Source organism: Lonchura striata, chromosome 4, assembly GCF_046129695.1.
Source record: "Lonchura striata isolate bLonStr1 chromosome 4, bLonStr1.mat, whole genome shotgun sequence".
In the NCBI taxonomy this organism is placed as follows: Eukaryota; Metazoa; Chordata; class Aves; order Passeriformes; family Estrildidae; genus Lonchura; species Lonchura striata.
Window position 1 is genome coordinate 25,840,973 of NC_134606.1, and position 23,184 is coordinate 25,864,156.

General features: G+C 41.9%; 1 protein-coding gene across 4 annotated transcripts in view; it reads left to right on the forward strand.

The window, feature by feature from the left end:
- The first annotated feature begins 15,149 nt into the window (after positions 1-15,149).
- The window catches only part of SLAIN2 (SLAIN motif family member 2), a 33,968-nt gene continuing 25,933 nt past the window's right edge, over positions 15,150-23,184 (forward strand). For all 4 annotated transcript variants that reach the window (XM_021526478.3, XM_021526560.3, XM_021526871.2 and 1 more), the window contains exon 1: positions 15,150-15,523. In XM_021526478.3, coding sequence (XP_021382153.1) covers positions 15,165-15,523 — 359 coding nt within the window. In that variant the 5' untranslated portion in view covers positions 15,150-15,164. The remainder of the gene's footprint in view (positions 15,524-23,184) is intronic.

Genomic DNA, 23,184 nt, shown 5'->3' on the forward strand with positions numbered 1-23,184 from the left:
CTTTGCCCCATATGGTGCCCTTTTTGAGCTCTAGAAAGAAGTAGCATCTAGCAGAGAACTAGATTATGTGTTATGCTACACTATGACTTAACCAGCAGCAGGTACATTACCCCTGAGGCTTCACTCCAGAGCTGTAGCAGAAGCAAAGGGATAGCAAGGCACATCTCTGTGGTTCAAAGCATGTGGCCATTGCCATGCTGAAGTTGTTCTTCTTACAACTATTGATCAGGAGTTAACTGCTTTGATGTTGATCTGCCAACTGACAGAGCATTTGCGGTGGACATGTCGATCACAAACTTTCTTGCAAACTTTATGGAGTTTGCAGTTCTCAGTTCCCTTCCTGAGTTTTTCTACCACAATGGCAGAAAAAGAACATCATCAGGACAGTGGAATCAAAGCAACTACAGGATGACACTGCTTCTCAGGATTTTGCTCTACTACTAAGGAAGAAGTAGTGGTGAAGAGTCCTTGTAGCAAAGTCTTGAGGAGGAAGTCTCCACCTTGGGAAAGACTGAGATTTCTGAAATTTCAGGCCCACATGTTGTGTGAAGTACCAAAGAGAGAAAGACATACACAAGCTGGATGGCAACTTTAATAGACCACCTTTTCCAGCAGTTTTTCACCTATTGATGCTTCATCATCTCATGGTTCATGCCCATTCTCTCTTTGAAGACAGTGTTGTTCTTTTGGGTGTGCTCTTGAGTTCAAAAAGCCACTCTGTAATATTTTTTAGACAGAGAGAGGCATCTCTACCAGTCCCTTGATCACAGAGGGGCTCTTTTTCCTTTACATGCCTGTCAAGTGCTCTTTGTCCCTACATTTCTCAGAGGATTCTGTCAATTTGGTCACCAAGCATTTTCTTTGTTTATTTCTTTTCCCTCAGTTGCTGTGGGCAGAGATAATACTCTTAAGAGGGAACCCTTTGAATGAGAGAAAAATTGCAGTTATTCTTCATTTCCCCTATCAGCAAATGTGCTGGTTTTCATTTTTCCATAGCTTTGACCCAGAGATTTTGGGAGTGATAATTGCATTCTGTCACTGAAAGTAACTAAACTGTGGAGTGTAATAGAGACCTACCATAAAATACTCTTTCTTGCAGTAAATATTGTTGTCTTGAAGGTGTATGCCAGTTCAGTGCCAGCTACTGGGTTGTGTTTTGTTGCAGTAAATGTGAGCATGTATCCTAGCTGTGCCACAGTTTTGAGGAGACGTACATTGTGTCAAGAAGCAAAACCATCATATCAACATAGCAACAGGTTGGGACACTGGTGCAGAGTACTATCAACTGTGTTATTCTGGTAAAATGTGTCTGTTATAGACAAATGCCACCCTAGGGAAAGGTTCTTGCCCAATGGGATTATGGAACAGATCATGTTGAGTGCGATCACAAGACACATACAGGACAACCAGGGGACCAGGCCCAGCCAGCACAGGTTTAGGAAGGGCAGATTCTGTCTGGCCAACCTGATCTCCCTTTTATGACCAGGTGACCCACCAGGTGGGTGAGAAGGGCTGTGGATGTAATCTGCCTGGACTTCAGCAAAGCCTTTGGTACTGTATCCCACAGCATCCTCCGGGAAAAGTAGGCAGCTGACAGCTTGGATGGGTGTACCCTCTGCAGAGTCAAAAGCTGTATGGACAGCTGGACCCAGACCGTGAATGGTGTTACATCAGCTAGTGGCAGTCCTTAGTGGTATTTGCCAGGGCTCAGTATTGGGCCCAGTTCTGTTCCATATCTTTATCAGTAATCTGGATGAGGGAATCAAGTGCACCCTCAGCAAACTCACTGATGACACAAAACTAGGTGGCAGTTGATGTGCTGAAGGGCAGGGAGGCTCTGCAGAGGGATCTGGACAGGCTGGATCACCAGGCTAAGACCAGTGGTGTGAGGTTCAACAAGGCCAAGTGGTGGGTACGGCACCTGGGTCACAACAACCCCCTGCAGGCTGGGAGAAGAGTGGCTGGAAAGCTGCCCAGCAGAAAAGGACCTGGTGGTGCTTGTCAGCAGTGGCTGAACATGAGCCAGTGAGTGCCCAGGTGGCCAAGAAGGCTAATGGCACCCTGGCCTGTATCAGCAGGATCAGGACAGTGATTGTCCCCTTGTACTCGGCACTAATGAGGCTGCACCTCAAATCCTGTGTCCAGTTCAGGCTCCTCACTACAAGATGGACATTGAGGTGCTGCAGTGAGTCCAGAGAAGGGCAATGCTGGTGAAGGGTCTGGAGCAAAATTCCTATAAGGTGGTGTTTAGCCTGGAGAAAAGGAGGCTTAGAATGGACCTTAGTGCTCTCTACAACTACCTGGAAGGAGGTTGTTGTTGGGTAGGGATTGGTCTTTTCTCCCAGGCAGCAAGTGTCAGGATGAGAGGACATAGCCTCAAGTTATGCCAGAGGAGGTTCAGGCTGGACATTAGGAGGAATTTTGTCACTGAAAGGGTGGCCAGTTATTGGAATAGATTGTCCATGTAGGAGGTGGAGTCACCATCCCTGGAGGCATTAAAGAAATTACTGTTTGTGGCTTTTGATGCCATAGTCTAGTTGACAAGGTAAGGATCAGAAAAAGATTGAACTTGATGATCTCAACAAATGGAATCAGTACGGCAGCAGCCATCAGTCCAAGCATTTTGCCACATGACTTTAATTTCTGTCCTTATCAGGCTTGCATCCCAGTAATGACAATTCAGAGTAAATCCACAGTGATAATCACATACATAATTATTTTAGAGTGAATTTGATATCCTACACTCACTCTAAAACCCATTTTCTAGCCCTCATTGACAGACAATAATGTTACAAACTTTCAAAAGAGTTGCAGCAAGTAACATTTGTTTTGTTATTAAAGAATTCACAATTTCATGTTAAAAAGTTTATTTAACTGATGATAACTTTTCAAGTTATATTTACTACTTAAATAAAGTAGGGACATAAAATATAATTTTTTTTTGCCAATTCAACCCCTGTGAATGTGTATTGCTGTGAGCAAAGCTGAGTGAAGACAAATGCATCTTTTGCAATGTCATGTCCAAAGCTACAGTCTTGCTGAAAAAATTGCCTTCATTGCTCCTAAAAGATCTTAATACTGAAGTATAGAGAGATTTGGGGACCCTCAAGTGACATAAAAAGGGAATTTCTACTTCATACTTCATTGCTGTTTCCTTGCAACCTCCTGAAGCTGCAGTCCAACATTCTAACAGTTTTTCAAGTCCAACATGGTCTGCAAATATGGTGTTTAAGAGGTCAATGTGTGTATGTATGTGCATGTATAAACACAGAGATACACATGTGCATGGTTGCACACATACTATTTGTTATATATCTAATGAAAGACAAGTTTAAATAATGCAATATGGTTCATCACTTTGAAATATGGCTATATGAACACACCATAACCCTAGTCTTCCCAAATCAGTACCCGTCTATGCTTCATTGGACTTTGTCATAAATCAAATATTTTCAGAGAACTATTTAGCTATCACTTATTTCTTAGGGGGAAAAAAAATCAATTGTCAAGAGCACTAAAAGCTTTTTTATTTTTTTTTAAATAATAATTTGATTTCTTGGACAAACCTTAATGTTTTTCTCAAAATTTTCTTGCCAAAATGCTTATGAGAAAGGAAGAAGTCTTTAAGCCTCTTGCTTCATGTGTTTTTTTGTTCTAATACGCAGGCCTGTCACTAGTAGGAGATGCCTGTGCCATGACTATGAGTGGGCTGACACATTGCTATCTACCCTCACATTTGGCTTGCAAACAATACCAGGAACTGAGCCCATAGAAAACATCTCACTCTCACCAGCCTGACACATTGTTTGAGCTGGGAAATTGAGACAAACTGCTACATTCTCAGATAAAAATAAGAGTCCTTTGAATTTTCCCTCTACTCTGAACTTTCCACTAAGGGTCGACTTTTGTCATTTTGGCACATCCTCTGAGGTCTGAATACAGCTTAGCTTTTATGTAGGGCTTTCAGTACTTAAAGAATTGTGCAGCAGTGGAACAGGTTCAGACCCGTTAATAAAGAAGTGCAAAATATGTCTTATTGAACCAGACACCAGCATCCTACTGTGTCCTAATGTGCAGTTTTGATTGTGATGGGGGCAAGATGCCTTAGCCCAAGACAGCTCTTCTCCTGGAGAAAGCCTAAATGTTGGTCATATTTAGCCCTAGAGCACCACTGACTTCAGCCACACTTGAGCTGAATCTATTCCATATATTCTTTTGATTTTGCGTCCTCCATCAATCCCTCATGACGAGTGACTCAGCCTTTCCACCCAGCAACAAAGGCATTTAGAAGGTTACAGCTCACTCCAGAGATTGTTTCAAGATGAAAATGATAAAATCAGTTAAACTGCATGCGTACAAAGTACAATACTGCAAGGAGCCAGGGAGTTTCACAGAGAAGGATACATACATAAGGTAACTTCTAATAAAATGTACATCTTCTGCTGTGTTTATTATTGTCAAACCCTCAAAAAACAGATTTTCTGTGATGGTATCTACATGCTCAGATATTATTTCTCCTTTCTAATTTTGGAAGAGAAATATATTTGCTTAAAAGTATTAAAAATTTTATAATCTACCTGGCATCAAAGAAGAATATTTCTATTGCTATTTTACTTATCATATTCTAATACCTCAGCTTAACATTTTAATTGAAGTAAAAAAAAAATGTATATATATACAGAGAAATACATGTCAGTGAACACTTGCAACAGGGTATGTGTACTGACTCTCAAAATTATAACATGCATTAACAAAACCCAACACTAAATCTTGTGATTTTGCAACTTACCTGAATTACAAAGGCATCTGATGCATCCCGATTCTACAAGCTTTTAATTCCCACTGATAATAGAAATAAATAGGGAGTAGAAAATCAAGTTTTGGTTATAGTAAACCATCACCGTATGGCTTATTAATGTCTTATTAATGTATTGTTTGCACTGGGAATGTTCAGATTGTGTAGAACTGCAATTTGAATGTGGAGGAAGCTGGAAAACATGTTCATGGGGCACTGTTCTTTGACTTGTATAGTTCTTCCTCCCCAGTGTTTACCCTTGTTGCTCTCTAAAACTGCATCTGGTTTCATTTGGTTGAGCCAAACAAGACACCTCCTAACCTATACTTAAAGTATCACTACTTCATTGGCCATTTTAAGGTTCTCTCTCCTAAACTTCTCAGAGTGTATTTTAATCTTTCTTCACTGTGACATGTTCTGAGTAATCTCCATAAGGTCTCAGCTTAAACAGTTTCAAAAGTGTTTTGAGCCAGGCATTTCTCTTCATTTTTATTCAGCAGCTGCTAAACCTGTAGTTACTGAAGAAATTCCTCCTAGTCTTTTAGGTACCTTGCCTTGTTGATTTAGACTTATGTTAATTAAGATTTTTGTTTTATGGCATTTCAGTTCAGATATTTTCTTTTGGTCACAAGTTTATTTCATTAATTATTTCTTTTCTTTGGACATAACCATTAAGAGAAATAACAAATGCAGTCAGTCCTTAATCCATAATATCATCCCCTATAGCCAGGGCAGTTTCCTTGAAGTACAGTAATTGCTGTTGCTCTTTGGCTGATTTCTTTCCTCTGATTTTCCTACATCATCACACTGATCTCCATATAACACCATGTCAGTAAGTTTACTGAAATCTATATGGACTTGTTTTATTGCAATTTGATTTTCTAAAAACATTGTGTATTTTAGCAATGAAAAATACAAATTGGTTTTTCACAATCTATCTTTGGTAATTATGTCTCCAATTTTTATCTGCTTTCATATCTGGTTTTTTTTTCTTATCTGCTGTTTCTTTCACAAAATGTTGAGTCCTTGCAGACAACTGAAATCATCATAATGCAATTTTGTACATCCCTTTTTTCCTTAAATACTGCTTTTTCAATTTTTAGTCTTTTAATAATATGGTATTATTGTCTGTTTTAGTAAAAACTTTACTGCTGGATTTACTATCTCTGCTACTGGGCCTACTTGACAGGCAGGCTCTTTGCCCTTCATATTCACCTCACACACAATTTCTTTCCACACCCATTCTCATGAACATCTTTGGGTTTAGCTCTGTGTACCTCAGTATTATCATTACTCATGCTGAGCCAAATAATCAGGTAGTTTGGGGTGGGACCTTAATTACCTTTAATTGCAACCACATCCATGATTTATAAGACATCCACTCCTTTTTTGTTGTTTATATGGCCAAGGTACCTTTTACTATTTGCTTAAATTTCTTTTGCAGCCTCTTCCTAAGCTTGACTCTTGACATTTTCACATGTCTGGTAGAACATTTTTTCATTTTCTGTTCCTTGTACACTCACTCTTTACCTTGTAAAGTTCAGGATTTCGCAGTTATTTGTGAATGGAGCTATTTCCATATTTTTTTCCCTTTGGGATACATGCTGAAAATAATTTCTGGAATACTTAGGCTTAAAGGAATTCCAGTTGCCTTCCACAGTTATCTGACTGAGCCATTTTGGCTTCAAATCAGATGAGTAGCACCAATATTTTTAAATTAATATTTCAGCTGGTTATATTCTGCAGAGCTTGACTTCCACTTGAGTAGTTCTATAAGGTGTACTAGAGAAAAACTTAAAAAACAGAAGTTGGATAACTGTTCCAAACAAAGATCTTAAAATCTAAAGGGGATAATAACAGAATCAGAAGAAAGACAAATACATTATACATGCAGGAGCATGAATAATGACACAGACTATTTTATCAGGCTGGTTTTTCTAATGTTTAGTAGTCTCTAAAATGTCTGTAAAATAAAGTAAACCCACAGGAAAATAAGTAAAATTAGCTATACTGTATACTTTAAAGGATGATCTTGCTGTTGCAGTCATTACTGAAAAAGAAAAATATTCCAGTCTACTTGGTGACTGTTGTGATAATATTAGAAGGGAAGCAAATAATTCAGTAGTGAAATACTGGAATACATTTGTCCTGATTTTTTTACATCAAATTGTTTATCAAGATCCACCTGCAACTGGGCAGCTGAATCTCTGTGTCAAGACTACTGACTTACAGTGAGTAACCTGTCATATCAAGACCAGATTATTTTCCTTTGACTTTGCTGACAATCACTATGAGAGGGACATTTGCCTGCAAGCCCTTCCAAGGGGTCTCCTGCCCCCCTTCCTGGGCAGCCTGATCTTGTATTCCAATGTGATTTCTAAACAATTTTTTCCAAATTTGCTTCTAATTCACAAACCCTGTAATATTCTTGGAGTGGGAAATCTAATGATAGTTCTTCTTGTGGACTTCAGCAAAAAGGTATGCACTTAATTAGGCCCTGAAAAACATGCCTTGGGAAACAAATGAATTTAAATTTTCTTCTGGTTTCCCTGCAGGGCCTTTCCTTTTGTTTTTGTCCTTGCTGACAGAGGGCACAGTGACTAACTCAGCTCCTCATTGAGGTTAGCTCGTTTATTTGAGCAGCAGGAGACTACAGTGGGAATGTTTTACTCAGTCCTATGAATTATTTGTTATTTTACCACTTTTGGGTAAAATCGGACCTCATGCAATATATTAAAAAATTACCATACAAGAATCCAAAAGAAAACCATCATGACACTGCATTAAATAATACTGGTCTTGAAGAAAAGATCAGTACGTGTTGGGACCGATTACACCATAGGATTTACTTCATGGCGTCCTCCAAATACAGGGAACTTCTTCCACTGTGGAATATGCAGGGTGTCCTCTCCAAGTGCTCCCAAAACACGGGCAGGAAAATGTCAGCGCAGAGGCAGAGCACACACACACTGTGCTACCTCCCCACTGCACAGGCATGGCAAGAGCTGTCCCACTAGGAGCTCTCCACACATATTTGTACCTTCTCTGACCCAGTGAGCCCTGAGCCACCAGAGCCATGACGGAGGTCTCTTGACCGCAAGACCTCTGAAGAGGCTGGCGAGAGTCCTGCTGCACCATCTTCTCCCTGGGAGCGCTCTGGTGATTGCCGAGACTCAGGCACAGCGTGTGTCGCTAGATGGCGATGGATACCTTCGATACTGTGCAAAACAGCGAAAAGCTTTTTCAAAAGAGAACAAGGAAAAAAAAAAAAAAGATCAGAGGTTGCATTATACAGCGATATGCCATATCTCAAATAATATATTCTCGTTTTCTCTCCGGGCTCAAGTACCAACGTAGATCCAGGCTTCTTTGGTAATTCTTTTGTTTGTATGCAGTATTTTGGTTATTCGTGGTCACACATCTTTCTTTCTTGATTGCAAATCTTAATTACTTTTTCGCTTACTGTCTTCAGACAGAAGCAGAGTTTTGTTAAATACAAGCCATTAATAAATCTAGCATAAACCTAATTTAATTGCAAAGTTTTGTCTATGCAATGTGAATACCCTCTCAGTAACAAATCTAAGCAAAAAGACATTTAAAACATACTAGCTTTTCCAATATGCAACTTTCAAACTTTCAGAACATTCAAAAATTACTGATTTTCCAATTACTTTTCATTCTGAAGATTTGGATCTTTTTCATGCTAAAAAAAAAAGAGCAGAGGGGAAACTGTTTTAAATATTTCTTGAGTGCAATTAAGTCTTTTTCCTTCCACCATTGGCCTGTTAATAAGGCCATATTGGGAGAGTTCTCAGCAAATTTAGAAACTTTTTTTTTTTTAATTATAGAACAGAAGGTTGCTTCATATGGGTGGAGACATGCAAGGTTTCACTCACTGTTACCCAAGTGATTAAAATCACTGCATTCGCAACTGAACATAAATCATGAATCTTCTTGACAACAGAAAATCTTTTCCTAATGTCCTGAGTCACCACAATGTCAATTCAATTTCAATGTCACCCCAGCATTTTAAGTATGTTGAACTCAGCAGTTTTTTAAAGAGCAACTAAGTTATTCCCATAAGTTATTTCCATTGATAAACATGAAATACTGGTGGTCAACTCCATGATAAAACTGAATTTGCCTCTTTCTTTCTTTCTTTCTTTCTTTCTTTCTTTCTTTCTTTCTTTCTTTCTTTCTTCCTTCCTTCCTTCCTTCCTTCCTTCCTTCCTTCCTTCCTTCCTTCCTTCCTTCCTTCCTTCCTTCCTTCCTTCTCTCTTCCTTCTTTTTTTTTCTTTTATTCTTTTTCTTTTCTTTTTATTTTTCTTCTTCCCTTCCCTTCCCTTCCCTTCCCTTCCCTTCCCTTCCCTTCCCTTCCCTTCCCTTCCCTTCCCTTCCCTTCCCTTCCCTTCCCTTCCCTTCCCTTCCCTTCCCTTCCCTTCCCTTCCCTTCCCTTCCCTTCCCTTCCCTTCTTTTTTCTTTCTTTCCTTCCCTTCTTTTTTCTTTCTTTCTTTTCTTTTTTTCTCTCTCCCCTTACTTCTTTTCAAAATATGTTGCATGCCAGACTAAAAAATTCCACTCAATGCCTTAGAAAGTACCTTGTTCTGTCTGAATTATTTCAATTTGGATAAGCGTAAGCTTACTCATTTAAATTTTATGTGCCTTACTTTGTCTGGATGTTGTTTTAAGATTTGCCAAGGTCCTTCCTCTACGTTAATAAGCTTGTTTGTTGTTGAACTTGCAGATACTTTTGTTGTTTCTCCCGTACATCACGCAGAGTGAATCAAACAACCTTCCCCTAAATCCACTGGGCAGAGCAGGGCGGAACAGTGTCTGCAATGATCCAGGCCCAAAAGGTAGTGGTCAGTAGCACAAAGTCTAACTGGGGGTCAGTGCCTAATATTGTACACTACTGCTCAGAGCTGGATCCAGCCCTGTTCAATGTCTTCATTAATGACCTGGGTGATGGGGGTGGGAGTACCCTCAGCAGGTTTACTGATGACACCACCCTGGGAGGAGCAGCTGATAGATACACCAGAGCGTCATGCTGCCATCCAGAAGGTCCTCAGCTGGCTGGAGAACTTTATGAGCTTCATCCAGGAGAAATGCAAAGTCCTGCAGCTGGGAAGGACCCCCTGCACCAGTATCTGCTGAGGGCCACCCAGCTGGAAAGCAGCTTGGCAGAAAAGGGACTGGGGGTCCTGGTGGACACCAAGCTGGAGATGAGCCAGCAACAATTCCTTGCTGTGAAGAAGGTGAGTGGTCCCTGGTCTGATTCAGACACAGTGTTGCCAGTAGGCTGAGGGATGACTATTCCCTCCTTACTCAGAAAGCCACATCCAGAGTCCTGTGTCCAGTTCTGGGGTCCCCAGTACAAGGGAACCAAGACACTGCAGATAGTATGGCAAAGGGCTGCAAAAATGAAGGGACTGGAGCCTTCCTCTAAACCAAGAAAGACTGACAGCTTAGACTATTTATTGCAGAAAAGAAAAGGTAGGGAGTGTGGCTCTTACTAGTGAATATAAATGCCTGAAGGGAATGTACCAAGAGGAGGGAGAGAGCCTATCTCCAGTGACAGGGCCAGAGGCATTGGGCACAAACTGAAACACAGGGGCTCCATCTGAACATCAGGAAACATTTTTTCACTCTGAGAGTGACTGTGCACTGGCACAGGATGCCCAGCAAAGTTCTGGAGTCTCCATGCTTAGATGTAGTCAAAAGCCATCTGGACACGGTCAAACAGGTGCCTTTGCTTGAGCAGGAGGCTTGAACCAGATGACCTCCAGGTCCCTTCCAACCTCAGCCACTCTGCAATTTTCTGAAATGAAGTATTTATTACAATGCTTAACTGTGATGATAATACTTGAAAATGATCATTAGTACCATGATTATAAAAAAGTTTGAAGTACATACATTTCCTAGCCACATGGTATGCCATGATTATCAGCCTCTTTAGGAATCTGATTGTCCAGTACTTTAGAATTCCTTTGGCTCCAGAGCACAAAATACATGTCTAAAGATGGTTGTGGTCAAAATGTTAACACCTTTTTTTTCTGCACAGAAAAATATCTGGCATATAAATTCATGCCAAAGAGCTACATTTTCTACTTGATGACACCAAAAATAAATGTACTTTCAGTAGCAGAATCTGGCTGGAATTTTGCCTGCCCTTCAGGCAGGCTTGTAACTTGGTAAGGAGACCAATGTACTGATTGTGGATCTATCATCCATTACACAATCAGCAGAAAACACTTTGTAAAAATTTTTATAAAGACTTTTAAAGTGTATTTATGCACACCTCACTGCTGTTTAAAGCTTTTAGGGGATGGGTCCTGAAGATGTGTGCAGAGACAATGACTGCATTTTTTAGTTTTCAAACACCAATCCAAAGGGCTAAACTTGTCGTCTCACCACTGAAGAGCCTGATATACTCAGAGGTATATTTAAAAATAACTGAAGTTACAATGTTGGTTCTTTTAGTAGAACCAGAGTAATAGTTCTGACTTTAATTTTGAAAGGAACATATTATGACAGGAACATGCTTCTTCCACTCAGTATTCATTGTCTGCACATGCCATATATTATAATGATAAACAATACTTTATATTTTGTCAAAGGTTTAGCTAAACACTGCCTAACACAAACATGTGTGGGCCTGTTGAACACCTCCTTTGAGAAGGCTGGCAGGCAACAAGCCTTCTGCAGGAGAATAAAAAAAGCTGCTTAAAAACCAGTCCGGTTTTCCAGGCATCAAGTTAAATATTTACAACAAATGTTAACTTCCCACCATGCATCTGCCCATCTTCATGTAGTATTCCCCCTGAGGGATTGTCCTCCCAGGTGACAAGTGAAATCAAGATTTCAAAGTCAGATTCTAACAGTTTTGACAGATGTAAAGAAAAATATTCAGCAGATCACTGCTGTGAGAACCAGCCATAGGGCTGTCCATGCTAGGGAGCTCAAAGGTCAGCAAAACAAGGCTCCTGGTGGCCTTCTTCTAGGAGCCACTCATCAGAAAAGGTGTGTTGAATTATTTGAGTGACATGACAGCCTTGCACAGACTTCCTTTCCTTTGGAGAGACTGCTCCTCATTTCCTTTCATCTCGTGAGTTTAGAACCTGCCCCAAGTCAGGCAAGACAAGCACCCATGCATGTCCTGAGATCTGGAAAATAGTACTGTGGAAAGACTGCTTTTTTCCTCCTTCTCAGTGAAAAGGAAAAACACAGTGTGGGTGCAATCGCAGCTGTTCACAAAAAAATCTGCAACAGATCTAATTTCACACACAGAGGAATTTCTCTTGCTCTTGTGATGCAGTGGAAAGGTTTCATTTTTGTGGCATTAGCATCAATTATTACTATTTCTGTATAGTCACCCAGGGGCCTCTGCTTGGGTGTGGTCTCACATCTGGCCAGTGCAAGCCTGGAATCTGAGCAACAAGAAAGTCGTGGAAGCCTATTATTGACCTGATATTTCATAGGAAGCTTATGGACCAAGACTTGCTGCTCTTCAGTTCCCAGCACATGAGAAGGGTACTCACAGCACAAGAATGAATGAGAAAGCGAAATCATGATTGCTGCTATTCAAAGCACAGTCTATGGTGACTATTAAGCAGTGACTCCATTCATTTCTACTTCTCGTACTCTTTGTAAAAATAGCAGATAATTCAGCAGTTCTGAAACTTTTTTCTGCTACTTTTTTCTCACTTTCCTCCCCCTTTGTCTGTACACACCTGCAGGGAGTGGGTCTTGTGAGGAGAAAAAATTGCTACAGCTGCTGACAGCAAAGTAATGGTGTCAGCAGGGGACAGAAGGTTGGAGTAAGAAATCTGGGGGACAAACAGACCATTAAATGAACTGGGAGAAGAGGAAGGGAGAAGGAAGTAGAGGAGATGAGGAGGGAGAGGAGTAGAGCAGGATGCAGGCAGTGCACTGATAACTAAAGAGTTCTCAGAGCTGCCCCATTACTTAACAGAGGAGACCCCTAAACATGACAGAATCACCAGGAACAGCTGCAGTGTTGGCAGCAGCTCCCAGGAGCCTGCGTCTCTGTGGTCCTGGCTCTCCACTGCACTGCCTGTCTACATCTCCTGGCAGAGCCCTTTGTCACAGCCCCACTTCACTCTGTCACACTTCCAGATCGAGCCACCAGTCCCATCCTGATCCCAGTAGTTGCACTATAGAAAGGATTAAACTCCTCCTGTTGTTACCATAAAAGCATGATTAATTGAAGTGACTGAGGGTTTCTTGTGCCACTGATGTTTGGCCTGAGGGTTGTTATAGAAGAATAAAGAAGTTATATTGTGTGGTCCTGATATAGATGTTCTAATTTGGAATAAACTTCCCTGCATAGTTTAAGACCCACTAACCACTGAATCGTCAGCAGTGTCACTGTAAGTGTCAGAGTCCTGGAAGAACCTTAATGTAAAAAACCTTTATATAATAGTTTCCCTGGCCTTTTGGAGGATTGTAAATTCTGTTGATAAGTAACTGTTCTCACAGAATATATCTGTATTCCCTTAAGGCACTTGACTTTGTACCATATCATACAGACATAAAGAACAAGCTGGATTTACAAACTGACTTACAGACCAATCTCTAAGGAGTTATGATAGTCATTAACGTGGTGTCAGTGAGCAGAGTGCCAAAGGTCTCAGCTCATGGGCCAAAAGTGCTTAGTAGTTTTATAGCTGTGAGAATTATACAAAATCTGTAGCAAAATCTGCTACTGATAAAAGTTTGTTTCACTTTCAGATAACAAAGACATTACCATAAGAGTGATTAAATTGCTTTGTTGAAAGATACCAGCCCTGGTGTCTTTTGATACAGTTAAACACTTAAGGTGATAATTGTTTTGGGAAAACAATGACATAAATTCCATATATGGATCAAAGGCCTGGATTCTGGTGAGAAGCTAACAGTAACAATGCAAAACCACCCCAGAATAAACCCTCAAATAATGTTGTACATACAGAGAATGTAATCTTTCAATGTATAAGGGGAGAGTGTTGTGTAAGGCAAGGAAGTGACCCAGTCTTGTAAGGATGCTGTAAACTCATGCCTGGCAGTCTAAACATGCCAAGAGTCCATGCACTATACCTAACACAACCCAGATTGTGTACCATTAGATGCCCCTAAACTTTGCAACTTCTCAGCACATCCTGCAGGTCTGAGCAACCCAGTCTTTATTTTCCTTCTTCCCTTCCTTGAGCCTGGTAAAAACTGCTCACAGTGGTATCATCCCCTGCAGACTCCAGCTATTCTCTGGCCCACTTGCTGGTGTTCTTCCTCTCCTCAGCTATAGCAGGCTCCAAAATGAAGCTGGCGAGTAGATGGAACATAACAAGAGGAAAAAAATTGTGAAAGGATGGCACTAAGGACACTGTCTTCAGTGGACCAGGGAACAAACAGCATCCCCACAATCCAGCCAATGAAATTTGGAGACAACTTGTCACAAGACATAAAACATCCCAAGAAATAGGACAGGAGGCAATGGGCAGAAAGCAATGCACAGGAAGTCCCACCTGAATATGAAAAACTTCTTTACTGGAACACATTGCACAGTGAACACAATTGTATGCCCTGAGCTCTAGAATGACCCCGCTTGAGCAGGGAGGTTGGACCAGATCAACAACTGTGGTCCCTTCCAACATTATCCACCCTGTGATTCTGCGACAAATCCCCAAGCCCCACTAATTCCTTACACTTAAAGGAATTAAGTGTAAGGTGTAAGTTTTGCTATGGAAGGCAAAATCGCCACAACCTTTAAATGAATATGCATGTATTTATACACGTAGACTCAAAGGATGTTTGGTTCACACATCCGTCATGCACAATAGGGCCAACACTATCACCTACGCTTTGGACCATGAGCACGCCTTGTATTCTTTAGAGCTTCTGAACGGTTTTGGAAGGTATTCCGGGCTTTCCCTACAACTCCTGCCTGGGACCTGTGATGCCCAAGACACGGGAGGCCAGGCCAGCCCGGCCGCGCCGCTCCCTCAGGAGGGAGCCCACCGCAAGGGCCCCTCGGCCGGCCCCAGGCGGGGCCGAGTCACGGCCTCCCGCTGCCGGGGCCGCGAGCCGCGCCATGCTCGGCCATGGCCGGCCATGGCACGCCGTGCCGTGCCGTGCCGTGCCGTGCCGTGCCGTGCCGTGCCGTGCCGTGCCCCTCCGTCCTGCGCAGCGCGGCCCGGGCAGAAGGCGGGGCGAGGCCCGGCGGTTCCGGCGGCAGCGCGGCAGGCGGTGCCATGGCGGCGGCGGATGTGCGTCCTGCGCCCCGCCCCGCCCCGGCCCGCCCCGCCGCCGGCCGCCCGGCCGCGTAGACGGGGCGGCGCGGCCGCCTCTCCCCGCGCAGCCGCCGCCGGCCGCCATGGAGGATGTGGGCTCGGGCGTGAACGCGGACGCGGAGGTGCGGAAGCTTCAGGAGCTGGTGAAGAAGCTCGAGAAGCAGAACGAACAGCTTCGCAGCCGCCACGGCGCCCTGCCCGCCGCCCCCGCCAGCCCCAAGCGCCTGCCGAGCGCCGGGCCCTCCTCGCCGCCGCCCGCCGCCTCCCCGTCGCCCGACGGCCGCTGTCTCAGCCCCAGGGCCGCCGCCCGGCGTTCGCTGCCCGAGGAGCCCGGCGGCGGCGATGGCGGCAGCGGCGGCAACGGCCTGCTGGACGACGCGGCGGTGCTCAGGCCGGAGGAGCTGGAGCGGCTGGCCGGCTGCGATGAGGACGAGACCGGCTGGTGAGGAGGCGGCCGGGGTGGGGATGGGGCGGGGGCGGTCGGTGAGGAGGCGGGCAGGGCTCCGCGTCCCCCTGCCCCCGCCGTGCCCGGGGGGAAGGGGCTGATTCCAGGCTTGTGCCTGATGTCGGAGGGGGTCTCGGGGCTTTGTGTGCGGCGGCAGCCTCGCCCTCTGCGCTGGGTGAAGGGCTTAACGAGCTGTGCGAGGCGTAGCGAAGCCTGCCGGGGAAGGGTGTTTCGCTTTCTGCGCACGGCGTTGGAGCTCCCCGGAGGCCGCGGCTCTGCTGGGCCGCGGCGGGAGCGCTGCCTCGGGGCGCTCGGACACCGAGCGGGCTCCCGTGCTGCCGCAGCGTCAGCATCGGCGTTCTCGGGCGTGCAGGCGGTGGGAGCCGTGGAGAAACTTGTGGGAAATTTATAGGGTAGTTCAGAACTAGCCCACAGGTACTGTTAGACTTCAGACATGTATCAGGGATCTTTTATGCCTCGATTTCTTTCAGCTGTAAAGATGGCAAAGGTAACACTTTTTCATCTCATAAACGCGTTGCCCTTAGGTGTTCTAATTTATTGCTAATGATGCAGTAGGATCACGGTTTCCCTTAGGTTGTTCCTCGTTATAAATGGACTGCTTTACCCTGCTGCTCCAGCAGAAACATCTGCAGGTGGCTGTTTGCCTTGTCATTATCGCACTTGGATGAGCTTCCACTGAGAATCAAGAAGACTTGCTCTCTCCAGACATCACACTGTTTCTAGCTGTCGTTTTGAAGTTTCCTATGAGAGTTGTTGAGGGGCAGCCTCAGAGCTGCAGGACAGATAGTGGGGAGGAGCACCGTGTCAATAACATGTCAACACCATGTCAACAGAGGGATGCAAGGGAAACGTGTACAGGGACATAAAGTGTAATACAAGCAAACTGTCTTGCAGCAGAACCGATTGTGGGTCCATCTAGCAAGGTCTCTGGGAGCAAACATGGAGACAAATTTACAAAACAAACAAAAATGTCTTGTAGAGTTAGAAACGCCTTTAGAAATGCTGGACTGATTCCATGCATGAGCAATGTTTTAGTTGCTCAGGGAGGAGACAGTGTGTGCACTTCTTTGGCAAAGTCATTTGCCTGACATTCAGCCTGATCCACTGGAGAAGTATGAGAGCATAGGTTTATTCTCATCCAGCACTAAATTAACACAAGGCATCATCTCCCAGAAGATGAGTCTGTCTGTGCAAGGCAGCTGCTCTTATTTCTTACTTTTTGCCTTGTAATCTACAAGGGCCTACAGCCCTTGATGGAAGTACAATCTGGTAAATTTGCACGGCAGGTCTGGGGTAGGATGGCCAAATTTGTAAATGTCATGAATTCTAGTGACAATAGATCTTACTGTTTTGTACATTCATTCTAAATCATGGGTAGCATAATGAGTCTCTTAGGTGAAAGTGAATGTCCCGACAGCATGTGTGGTGACAGTGGCGTGTGTTTTTGTTGACACAGTTCTGGGTACTCACGGGGCAGCCAAATGGTTCTCTGAGCACTGCCCTTGCTGGTGTCAGGTGTCTGGCTGCCAGTTATTGTGGCACTGTCATGTTTCTGTGCAAGTTCTAGTGCTCAAAAACCAGCAAAACTTACAGGTGGTCTTCATTCCTTTACTAATATTTTGGCAACTATAATGCTGAAGTGTTTAGCAGCTAATTTTGGGCATGGGACACTGAGACAGAAATGCATGAAACAAAAAAAGCAACTGTAAAAATTTGCTAATTGTCATACATATCACAAAATATGGGTATGTAGTTATTAAAAAAAAGTGTTTTCCTGCTGTAGTTTAATCTGCAACTAATGATAAACATAGTTTGGCTAGATTGATGATTTCGTGTTCCAAAGTGCTTAATTAAAGTGGGAATTAAACTCTTGGAATTTCTAAACACCTTCTAATTCAACTGTTGAGACACTAAATAGTCCAATCCCTTTTATTTTTCTATGAAGGGAAGATGCCTTTATGCATTAGATTAATGGAGGTTATTGGTCTTAATGAAATTTGAAATTTTCAGAGGGCTGATGGAGCAATCTAAAACAAACAAGCCCGTGAAGGTAGGAGGGGTTGGTGTGAATAAGTGGATTTCCCTTAAACTGTTTCATAAATAATTTAATCAACTGAAAGAGTGAATGTATTCAATGAAATTTAAGTCTCATATGAACTCTTTGAGGTTCAAATGGATTAACCCAAAATCCTGTTTAAAATATGGGATTACACACTGTCAAAATCAAATATCTCTTAGCTGCTGAGGACACCTCTTGTGGAAACAAACTAAATTTAAATCATTGTTTGTTCATAAAAAATTGATTCATCTTGCGTGTTTTGCTTGTCTACACATAGAAGTTAAGATTTGTCTTTACTTTTGATTTCAAAAGGACCTTGCTGTGGGTAACAATAGGTTGTAGAGGGTGCTGGTTATTGCTATTCTTTTCTGTTTTGTGTAATACAGACATTTTCATACCCCATTATGAAATTGTCTGCAGTTTTGTCATGGCAGAATAAATATTTTTTTAACTGTTAAAATGACATTGTTTTACATTTAATGCTCACATGAGATTAGTGGCTGTGAATTTAAGACAGAGCACTTGATACTGTGATTGAAATTGATACTAGAATGTGACCAGTTTCTTTAAATCTACATGAAGAGTTGATCAACTTATTTTTAGCTTTTAAAATGCATTTTAAAATGCATTTAGGTAAGTATACAGAAGAGAAGTGTGAAGTGAAAAAGTAAGGAGAAGGTGCAACTATCAAACAGGCAAAGGAACTTTTTGACGCTGCTCTTTTCATAGCAGCATTAGCTATTAAAACATCCATACAGTATTAGTGAATTTTGGGATTGTTTATATTTTTGCTTGATTGCTTTTTTCCTCTGTGGTTAGTTAAATCCAGATTTACTTCAAGTTTTAAACATTTTTGCATGAGAAAATCTTCAAATTATGTGGTAAATTAGTAAATATATTTCAGTGAATTTGGATTGTCTTGTCTGTATGCTTCTGAATAATGTTTAATGTACTGAAACTTTCTTCCTGATTAGATCCCAAAGGTTGCAGATGGGCACGTCTGTATTTGCACACTGTACTGAGCTCTGCACAGACCCATGGAGACTTTGCTTTAGGCCTGCTGATTATTTCCTCCAGTTATCAGCGACTTCCATAATCTACTCTGTGGGTGTTCCTGTTTAGCTGTTCTTGAGCCAGATTGCATCAAATTTTCAAGTTCAATCTGAATGAGTTTTTTCTTACTAATTAATTGAAAAAACAATAGGGCAAAAGGGGTGATCAGAGTGGAGAAATCTTCAGAGAAGTGGTGTGCAGCTCCTTGCCTGACTGGCTGGGTAAGGTTGGGTGTGGATGAGCAGCATGTTGGAGACATCTGGATAACAGTGTGCAGGGTGGCTTGCCATGCTGCTTTTAAAAAGAGTTTATTGGGTCTTGAGTTTATTGCAGGATAAGTGTGCACACGTGGGCAATTACTGTAGATTAGTTACTGTGCTGTGAACCCACTGTAACTTCCCTTATGGTAACTTGTTACACAGTCACTCAGGCTAAGCTTTCTGACAAGTTTTGTTTTAAATGTGAGCAAAGCATGCAGTGCCTTTCTTCAAAATTTACTTGCAGCATGTGCATAAGAGAGCATAGAGCTTGCTGTATAACTATTTCGTACATGTAATTGCTCAGCAAACTTCAGAACAGTTGTGTCCTCTTTAAATGACAGTGCTATAAAAACTAGCCTAGCACTTATGTTTTCATATCAGCATAAAGTCTCCTTGGTAGGGTTAAAATAGCTGACAGTTGACTGACCTCATTTACAAACAAAAGGCAGTTCTTGTGTATTTAAAATGAAATTACTGGGGTTTTTTTTACTAACTAAATAGCTAAAAGTAATCGTTTCAGTGGTTCTTAAGACCTCAGATTGGTTGTGTATTCTGACTAGTTAAAATGGAAGGCACATACTTTCACTATTATACCCACTCTCATTCAGCAGCTATTTCTAATTTGCACCTGTTTATAATAGTGTCAGTTTCTGTTCTAGCCATCCATTATCGTTAGTTGGCCAAGGGCCTGTTTGAGCTACATGATTGCCGTCTGTAATGGCTGTCTTCCCTCTCGTATTGCTTGGTGTCCCTTGAGCACAAGCATTGGTTTGGAATCCTGGTTTGCCACAGTGAGCTGGTAAAGTATACCGTAACTATTTTAAGCTAGAGCTCCACCTGAATGAAACCCCATTGCTGAAATTACATTGCAGCATTTCCTGTTCAACTGTTAAATTTTGTTCTATTAATGTGGTTTAGGCCCCTTGGAAGCCAGACAGATTCTGATCAATTTCTGTTTTGTGGTGTAAGTAGAAGAAAAATTGCTGCTTTTCATTTTGTGGCAGATAAAAAGTCAATTTGATTTAAAGTTTTGGGGATTTAACCAAATGCAGATAATGTCTTCACAAACTAGGAAGATAATATGAAAAGCATGTAAGAAAAGCAAGGGCTATGGAAGTTGCCAGTTTTATCATGAAAAACAACTGGTAACATTAAATAATACTCCGTTTGATTATTGTCCTTGAGATATCTATGTTTTTTGTGAAACAGATATTTGAGGACTGGAGGAAGAATCCTGAGGAAGAACTGTTTCCATTTCTGACCTTTTTTGTGATAATTATGGCTTTTAAACATGCTTGATATTTAGATAAAATGAAAGCTTTGATATGGTTTCCTTTACTGTCCTAATGCTATTGCTGAAATTTGGTACATAATCATGTCTTGTTTAGGCATGATTCACACTTCTGCTACTTGTAGAGCTCTCAAGCATAGTCATTAATAGCATTTTATTTTGGAACACATTAGAACACAGAACTTTTCAACTTTTCTGTCTTCATTGTAAATATCAACAGTGCTATGTTTGAGCACATATGCACTAACAGTTTTCTTATGAAAAGTTTCTCAAATAGTGGACAGTTGTACAATTTGTGTGATAGTTCTAGGGAAGCTACATGATGGTAGTTTTGATGGCCCATTTCCCATTCTCCATTTTCTGACACAAACATGTTCTTTTGGATGAGGAAATGAACAATGGGAGTAATTTCCAGCAACTACTCAGGGCACAGCTAGCTATCTTTAATTGCTGGGCACAGAAAATTGTGTTCCAAATTGCACTTTGCAATTTCTTGGATATTCTCAATTCTACTTAAAAATTGCATTATGTAACTGAAATGTGCCACTGTAACATGAGGGTTAATGAGACTGTCAAAGCCTTTTTCTAGTATTCATATCCTAGAGTTTATACTCATAGACTGGAGTTTGCTGTAGTTTGTTCAATCTCTCAGAACTAGAAGTAGTCTGTGAAGTAGAGCTGAAAACTAATAATTTCAGGCTAAGCAATGTGTATCTCAATCACAGCTGTAACACAGGAATTTTGTGGGGTAGGGAGAAGGAAAGGAAATCCATGGGCCACATAAGTGCAGTCACTTAATTTTTTGATTGATTGATTTGTCATTCAACCAGAGATGCTTTTCAGATCTTTAACTGTCCATTCAAAATCCTCTTAAATACTAACATGCTTAAGCCACTTCAGATAGGGTTTCCTGAAACTTTTAAATTGTTTTAAAATAGCCTAGATTGACACTGTTGTGTTCTGAATTGTCTGTTTCCAATACTGTCCAGTATTATTGTCTCCTGATTTATATATTTTCATTAGCTTTTTGCTGTGAAGTTTCCTTCTTGTATTTTAGGGGCATTTCTTATTGATTTGTCCTTGGATTTCAGCTTTTTCTCCTCATCACGTCTTCAGGTTTTTAATCTTGCTTTTGCATGCATTTTGTGTGTTCCCATTTAATTTCCTTTATTGTACCTTCCAGTTTTTGTTTAAAGCTAATGTAGCTAAAATAAATTAGCTCTAATTTCAGATTCCTTCCACTTGCCATCTTCTTTCTAATTCAGATTTGTGACTTCATGTTCATCTGCATGTTTTCCCTCACTCTTATACTGAGCAGTGGAAGGATTTTGATGCAAAAAGACACTTCCTTTTTTTCCCAGTTAAGAGTTTTGGCTTCTTGTTTCATGCCTATGGCAACTAGCCTTTTGTATTTTAATGCACTGGGAGGTGTTTCTCAGGTGAGGTAATCTGTACACAGATGTTCCACTCCTACCGCAGTGGTGTGTCCTCTCTCTTCAAAGCCTTTTCTGACTCATCTGTGTCCCAGTGCAGCATGCTGCAGCTTGCCCCGTTTGGCTGACACCATATATGCTTGTAGTCTCAGCAGTCTTCCTGCAGAAGCTCTGCCCTTTTGTGTGCTGCCTCTTCCTGGAACGAATCAGTAGAGCCCCTGGCTGCTTTCAGCCTCAGGTTGGTGCTGCTGTGGTGTGGTTGACAAGTAAGAGCCAAAGGAAGGAAATACTAATGGCTGCAGCAGTCATAGTGTCTGGTCTCCTTAATGTTGTTTCAAAGTAGATCAAAGCACCTTTTAATATACCGTTGTGTTCTGCTTTACCTTATGGCACTGAGTTGTAGAGTCTTTACTCTGTTGTGGAGAGATTGGAGTATGTGTTTCTGTGTTAACATTTGTAGTATGGGTGGCAACTGTAAGTTGTCGGCTTCCTCAGTCATTTTTAACTTCCTGTTTTGAGAGAGTTGATTTACAGTAGTTAAAGATGTATTAAGTTATTCTGTTAATCTTCTATCTTGAACTTGCTGTACTGCCAATGAGTGGTGTTGTGTTGCTGCAGAATGCATTGACAGGTACAAATGGGATCTCTTCTGGAAGGTTCTCCAGCTAAAGAGGACCTGTATCATTTGGGTCAAACAGTTTGACAAAGAACACCACTTAGCTGTATGAAGTTACTTGTATGTGCTTCATGTATCTGTTCTTTTTCTGATGTTGGGAAAAGGGGAAGAGGTAATAGAGGCATCACTCTGGTTCTTTTCTTAGCCTTGCCCTTGGTCCTTTTAGTTTTTGTAAAATCCATGTTAGGTAAAGCAAGTAAAATTAAGTCTCAAGACTTGAGATTGGCTGTTCTTTGTCAGGTGGGATATTAAGATCACCGCTTTATCGTGAGACTTTATAATTGCATGATGTATAAGAAACTGTCCTGAAAGAGCTGTTTTGTCACTGCATCAGTGTACATGTGTGTGTTGTAGTGGAGTTGCACGAAATGTGTATGGTGTCAAGTTCTGTCTTTCCTTGTAAGTCATGAAACAAAGGTTGATAAAGGAAAACAGTTGACTGGGAAGAGGTGGGGGCAATATGGGATATATATTTGGTTAGAAAGGGAGGTGGAAAAGAGGGGGGAACTGTGTGAGCCTGGATTGCTTCAGTAAATAAACTACTTGTGAAACAAATTGAACAATTGGGAATTCCTGAAAAGAATGTGTCAAAGCTTAAAATATCAGGTAGAGTTTTGATTAGAACAATCTTGGAGGTTTGTTGAAGATGCCCCTTTTGTGTGTTTCTCAAAGATGACATGCACTTTCATTTCTTGTCTTTTATACTGGCTACTACTGTAAACTGAATGTGCATGGAACTTCTCAAACACAGCAAGGCATGTCAGCTATCCAGAGAACCAGGAGTGAGTCTGGCCTGTACTGGGTAAAAGCTGGCCTTGTTGCCTTTGATGCTTCTTTGTATTGTATAAACATACCTTAGGACAGA